Raw genomic sequence first — 7,141 nt, forward strand, 5'->3', positions numbered from 1 at the left:
GCAGCAACCATTTGATGTGCCGTGCCGTGCCAATCAGCCCGTCCTTTGACAGACAGGCATTATCATGCAGCGATGTGAGGGAGGGCGTTGCTTGGAGGGGGAAATCCCTGAAGCGGCTTTTCTCTTTTTTCTCTCTCTTTTTTTTCCATTTTTCCTATCAATCTTTCCTCTCCTGAGCGCCAGTGTGTTTCAAAGCTCCATGTCCCGTCTTGTTTCACAGCACGGGGGGGGGGTTAAAGAGCCTATCCAAGGCCGCTAAAGCCCGCCAAGCTTCTCCCCCCCGTAGGCCCTGTTGGTGTAGCGCCCAGCGCCTGGTTGCGCTATAACCTGCGCTGTTGCCAGCAGAGTTTAGAGGCGGCTTGGGAGGGTTGGATCAGGCGGGTAAAAGAGCAGAGGAGATGGTGTGTCGTGATTGGCCCACGGGCTCTAGCCCCCCCGCTTAATGTGTCATGGGGAGAGGACGCGATGGCTCCAGAAGTACTCCGTACCTGGTCGATTAACAATTGAGCCATCGTGAAACCAGTGAGCTGACTGGCATCCAACAAGAGTTCTGTCTGCGTGGTGCTTCGCCAGCGATTGTTGCTTCTGGGCAATCCCGTCGCCGATTCAACGTCTGTCGTTTAGCAGCATCTGCCAAAGGCCATCTGCTGAGTGCTGAGAGTCGGCTGCCGGGCTCCTTCTGGCTGTTGCGTCCGCCTGGGCCGTGGGATTGCTCGCAGGGCATCCGATTGTTTTTTTTTCCCTTCGTCAGCCCTCTCCTCCTCGACCTGGGCCCCTGCCTACCCTGTTGCCAGATATACGACGCCTCGCCAGCGAACAGAAGAAGAAAAAGACGACAACGAGAGCGACAGCTGTGACCCTACGCTGGCCGTCTTCCGTCATGTATCCGAGCTTCATGGGTCTGTAGTTCTGGCCGCCTCGCCAGACCCCGAGTCTCTCGACGAACAAACCCCAGCTTCCCCCACCATCACCGCCGTGAACCGTCGCCCTCCTCGTCGCCATGGACAAGCCGTATACTCCCGCCGTCGCCTCGCTGGCCCCGCCGGCCGTCTCGTCGCTGCGAGCTCAGCAGACCACGGCCATGGAGAGGTCCATCAGCCAGGACATCCGGGAAGAGCGTGAGGAACTGCGAGAGGCGGCCGAGCAGACGCTCAACGCCATTGCATACCTTAACCTTGACGGCACCATCAAGTGGGTTAGTCCATCTTGGACCGACGTTGTTGGCACAAAGGTCGAGTCCGTCGAGGGCGTCCCCATTTCCGACTTGATAGCCAGCGACAACAAGTCCATCTTTACCGATGTAGTTGATTCGATGAAGAGGGACGACTCCAAGAGCCACAGGGTCCGCTTCTCTGTCGTCTTGGGCCCTCTGTCAAAGTTACGCTCGTTGGACAGCTTTGCGGCTCTCGATCCATCACAAGTCCCACAAACGGAGGTGGCCGATCTCGAGGCACAGGGTATCATGGTGTACGACAGTGCCTCGGGCGGTGAAAGCCATGTAGGTTCTTCTCGACTCTGGACGGGCGAACAGGAGATTCGACGATTAAATCGACTCCTGGCCCTTGACTTGACCATCTCTATTTACTAACTGGTGAATGATTTAGACAATGTGGATGATTCGTCCGTGGATACCCCACGAAGTTCAGATCGATCTCCCCGCCGTGATTGTCGACTCCCTAGGCTCGGGCGTCGAGATCCTCGCCGGTATCCTCACCCGTATAGCAGAAGCTGCAAGTGAAGAATCAGAAGGGCCAGAGCCTCCGCCTCCAGTTCTCTGCCGCATTTGCGAGCGTCAGATACCCCCTTGGTGGTTCGAAAAGCACACGGACCTGTGTCTCCAAGAGCACCACGCTGAAATGGATGTGCAAATGGCTCAGGAGAGCCTCAGTGAGCATCGAAACTCCATTGTCAAGGTCCTTGACGCTCTGGAATCACGCAAGAGCCGATCATTGACTGGCGGCGACTCGCCCAATCTTCCCGTCGCCGAGTACAAGGGTCAACCCATTGGCCCTCCACCATCGGCACAGTCGTCCCCCGGGACTTCGCTCGCTCGCTCTCGAGAAAGACCAGGCGGGTTCGGACACGCCAGGGCCCGTTCCTTTGCCATTCGTCGACCGCAAGCACGTATCGTTGAGCTCCTGTTGGATCTATGCGATACCGCCATCGAAATCAGCTGCCCGGGCATCAAGGAGAGCTCTGCGCAGCATGGCAACTGGGAACTGCGTACCCAATCACCACAGTCAGAATCGAGAATCTCGCAAGTGCTCCAATGGCAATCGCCAAGCTCCAACACTCTCGAGCAAGAGCAAGGCCTGGCATTGCTCTGCGAAGATACTGAAAAGGTGGCTCGAGCCAAGGTGGATGCTGTCTTCCGCCATCGGCAGATTATCGAATATGCGGAGCGAATTCGCATCGAGTTTGCGGTTCTCGTGCAAGACTGTATTGATGAGGCGACCAGAAAAGCCGCTCGCATTGCCGAGGGTCGGTATAGCGATTCCACCGAAGACGAGCTTGATGAGTCGGAAACATACACAGAAGATATCGAAGTGAGGAGTGAAGCCACCGAGCCGCCGAGCCACGCCGGCGAAGAGCATTTTGATCACTCCATTACCAGCCCTTCTGCCTTGGCTGCAGCGCTTCGTCAGGTCGACATGTCCGGGGGACTTGGACGATCTCGCCCGACATCGTTTGTCGGATCTACTAGATCTAGTAGTCCTAGAGAATGCCCAACACCTCGGTCTCATCCTGGTGGGTTGAGCATTCTAAGCCAATCTCGAGATTCACGCCGAGGGTCAACCCTCCCGCTCGAGAGTGACATTGGCGAGAGCGAGGGAAGCCTACGATCATCATCGGTGGCCTCGCGAGGGCACAACAGGACCGAGTCGCCCATTTCTGAATTTGGCGATCTAAGACGCGCAGCGAGCTCCAGGAGGCACAGGCGGAGCTTAGTGATCCCGGAGACAGCTTCCCCCCGGCGGCAAGAATCCCCGTCACGGATGATGACGCAGCCATCCTCTCCTCTGAGGATCAAGGCTCGGGTGCTGCCCCATGCACACGAGGGAATCATTTCCCCAGAGGCGTCCCCAATGTTCCCCAGCAGCGAATTCAGCTCCCCCATTACTCATCCGTCTAGACATCACAGGAGACAATCTTCGGCTGCAATATCCGACTTTGTCATGAAGCCGCCGCCATCTCCACGCCTCAATGCTGGCAATCAGCCGCCGCCGCAGCCCCGATCGTCGCAGCCGTCGATTAAAGATTTCGAGATTATCAAGCCCATAAGCAAAGGGGCCTTTGGCAGCGTCTACCTCTCGAAAAAGAAATCTACTGGAGAATATTTCGCCATCAAAGTACTGAAAAAGGCCGACATGGTTGCTAAAAACCAGGTCGGAAACGTCAAGGCGGAGCGTGCTATCATGATGTGGCAAGGACAGAGCGAGTTTGTTGCGAAGCTGTACTGGACCTTTTCTAGCAAAGATTATCTATACCTTGTCATGGAGTATCTCAACGGAGGCGATTGCGCCTCCCTCATCAAGGTGCTGGGCGGCCTTCCTGAAGACTGGGTCAAAAAGTATCTTGGAGAAGTTGTCTTGGGTGTGGAGCATCTTCATGAGAGAGGGGTCATCCATCGTGACCTCAAGCCCGACAACTTGTTGATTGATCAAAAGGGCCATCTGAAGCTGACTGATTTTGGACTTTCACGCATGGGCTTAGTAGGTCGACAGAAGAGAGCGCTGAACAGTGACGCGGATTCTACCCCAGACTTGCTCAAGCAGGGACCATTTGTGCGTTCTACGTCCATGGCATCCTCACGATCAACATCGCTCGATATTCAGGGCCAGACGTATTCTCCCGGCGCAACGCCACAGATGACGCCGGATGTCGGGAGCATTGGCCAGCCGTCGTATTTCAGTCTTGGCCCTGCTCAGTCTGACCCACGCCGCATTTCGAATAGCCATCGAAGCGACAGCGGTGGGAGCGAGACGCTGAGCGGCATGATCACCACATTCTCCATCCATGACTCCGACTCGGGCTCTCAGCCTGCAAGCGCTAGGATGTTCCTGGATGAGGACGCTGTGATACACGGATCACCAGATCTGGCACCATACTCAACCACTAGAACTAGCATGGACAGTCACGGTCGAAACTCTCATCCGCCACCAAACATGATACCGCCACCCATGGCATTGTTCGATCCCGAGGATACAAATCGGCGCTTCGTCGGAACCCCAGATTATCTGGCCCCAGAGACTGTCAAGGGCGACAAGCAAGATGAGACGAGTGATTGGTGGTCTGTCGGATGCATCATGTTTGAGTTCCTGTACGGCATTCCGCCATTTCACGCTGGTGAAGCCGAGCAGGTCTTCGAGAACATCTTGGCCCGCAAGATTCAGTGGCCAGATGATGCAGACTGCGAACCGGTGTCTGATGAGGCCAAGGACTTGATCAACAAGCTGTTATGCATGGACCCCCCGCAACGCTTAGGTTCCAATCGCGAAGAAAAATTCGCGTCTGGTGGCGCGGAGATACGAAGCCATCCTTGGTTTGCAGGAGTCAACTGGGACACCTTGTTGGAAGACGAGGCTCAGTTCGTTCCTCAGCCGGAGAACCCCGAAGATACCGAATACTTTGATTCGAGAGGCGCTGTCCTTCAATCGTTCGTAGAAGAGATGGAAGACCAAATGTCGCCGCAATCTTCCACGACCGGGTCCACCGACTATCCGGATAGGCCGCACGACGCCCTCTCGCGAGTCCGTTCGCAAGTGAACTCGGCGGGTAGGAAGCTGATGCCACTGCACATCCCCCCTCACGTGCGAGATCTCAAATCACGGAGGCTGAGCGAACCAATTGCTGCCGATGACTTTGGTAGCTTCTCTTTCAAGAATCTGCCCGTCTTGGAAAAGGCAAACAAGGACGTGATCCAGAAGCTCAGGGCAGAGGCCCTGGCAGTCCAAAGCAAGCAGTCAGCCGTTAGTCCCGGAGGACTAGGGCTTGGAGGTGCGCCCTCTCCAGCACCGTCGCTTGAAGGCAGCCCCGTGGTATCAACGCATATTCAAAGGACGTTGTCCAACGCAAAGGCTCGCCCGCAATCCCCATCCGGCTTAAGTCTCGCAAATGCGTCTCCCAATAGGATTTCGCAAGTCTCGCAGCCTTCGCAACCCTCATCTCCTTTGCTGGTCTCTTTCACGGCAGCCGGACAGGTACAACCAGAGGGCCGTAGAAAGGCATCAAGTAACTCATCCAGCTTGTCGTACCAATCATCTTCTTCTCTACAGCCAAATTCCGCCTTTGAGATACCAAAAGTTCCCCCTAGCCTACAGAGAGCTGCGACATCCGCAGCTGCATCGCCCGTCAAACCTCGTAATGGAAATACGGTACCGCCTCCGCTTGCATTGTCTCCAGCAAAAGTGCTGGCAACGCCGGTCCGGCAGGGAAGCACATCTTCGACGAGCCGGTCGAGGTCCCTGACTGTGGGGTCGCAGGAAGCCAGCCCCATAGCAACAGACATGCTCCAGCACCACCACCGAAATCGTCGAAGTCAAGTGTTTGACATGTCCCCTTCATCATCAGACAACGAAGGAGACAAGCATAACGCTCTCTTGAGGGTCCAGCGGCGTCGACAAAGCTCACGACGGCTCTCTCAGATTGCCTTTGACAACGGGCCGACATTCCGGCCCTTGGACGTGCTCATCTGTGAAGACCATCCCGTGTCCCGGATGGTGATGGAGAAACTCCTTGAGAAGCTACGGTGCCGCACCATTTCCGTGGCTAACGGGTCGGAAGCAGTGCGATATTCGATGAGCGAGATCAAGTTTGACATCATCTTCCTCGAATACAGACTTCCACAGATCAACGGAGCCGACGTGGCCCGCATGATACGAGAGACCAAGAATGCCAACTCGCACACCCCCATCGTAGCTATTACAGCCTATCTGAAGGAACTGCAAGCGCCCCACTACTTTGACTCGCTGATTGAGAAACCCATCAGCTCGTCAAAACTAACAGAGGTGCTTCGAAGCCTTTGCCAATGGCAGCCCGAGTCCCCGCACAGGCCGGCTATATCATCCATGTCGCAGGCCATTCCGCTTAACCTGAGGAGAGCTCACCCCCCTCGTCCAATCGATGACAGTCCAACGTCGAGCATCTCTGCGTTTACGGGCCGCCATGGATCAGCGATGGTGTCAAGCCGGGAAGATTCCATCACATCTAGCATGTTTGGGGATTCGGAGTCTTACACTACGGATGAGATCCCGGTCGTCATCAGCCGCAAAGCAACCGGCGATTGGGGGGATGACAGCGGTGGCCTCGGAATTACCGACATGGACGCGGCGGCTGGGCTTGATAATTCACCCAAAAGCATACCCTTGCTCCTATGCCAGCAGTCGGCACCAGCACACCTGGAGGTCATGTCGCGCGGTCTTGATAACCGACTCAAGGTTAGGCAGGACATTTTTGACAAGAAGCCCTCAGAAGGCACCGAGTCCGCGGACGACGAAGATGAAGAGCTTGATGGCAGGAGAGACTTGCAGCTAAGACGGGGGAGCAAGGCAGTGATTGGAAAGGGCTCGTTGCCGAGCTCGAAGCTTGGCATCGAAATGATGCGAGCGGATAGCCATGACAGCGTCACATTGTCAGATAGCACATCAGAAGCCGTGACGCAGGTAGCAACAACACCTTCCCTTGAGCTGGAGAGACAACTAGTCGGTATGCCTACCGACATGGCGGCAGCACTGAGCACGCCAAGCAAGACTGGAGCGGCCGGAGCTGATCTAGAAGGCATACTGAGCGCCGAAGCGACACCGAGACCGCCCGTAGCCGGGGCAGACACAGATCGGACTGACAGCGGGGGTTCAGTGGTGAGAATTCAACTAGAAGAAGACGACTCAACACCAAGGGCCTTGGGGAAACAGGCATGACGAACTAGTCCACACTTATTCCGATTTTTTTTCATCTTATTCGTTTCACTCATTTACTATCCCTTTTCTTTTTTGCCTTCTACTCAACCACCCTATTTTTTATTTCCCGTTTTCTCCCTGGCTTGCTGGAGGAAAAAAGCTTCATCTATCTTCAAGCCCCCCCTTTTTTTTTCTACACTCGCAAAATATTCGTTGCTCGGGACGAGTTGAAAAAAGAAAGTTGA

General features: G+C 55.4%; 1 protein-coding gene across 1 annotated transcript; it reads left to right on the top strand.

Moving 5' to 3' along the window:
- Positions 1-1,000: 1,000 nt before the first annotated feature.
- Triagg1_6224 (uncharacterized protein) lies at positions 1,001-6,917 on the top strand (the record flags this gene model as incomplete). The annotated part of the gene is made up of 2 exons (XM_062900825.1): positions 1,001-1,498; positions 1,605-6,917. The coding sequence occupies 2 exons, from the start codon at positions 1,001-1,003 to the stop codon at positions 6,915-6,917; spliced, it is 5,811 nt and encodes a 1,936-aa protein (XP_062754770.1).
- Between the last annotated feature and the right edge of the window lie 224 nt (positions 6,918-7,141).

Source organism: Trichoderma aggressivum, assembly GCF_033847375.1.
Source record: "Trichoderma aggressivum f. europaeum strain CBS 100526 chromosome Unknown scaffold_024, whole genome shotgun sequence".
Taxonomy (NCBI): Eukaryota; Fungi; Ascomycota; class Sordariomycetes; order Hypocreales; family Hypocreaceae; genus Trichoderma; species Trichoderma aggressivum.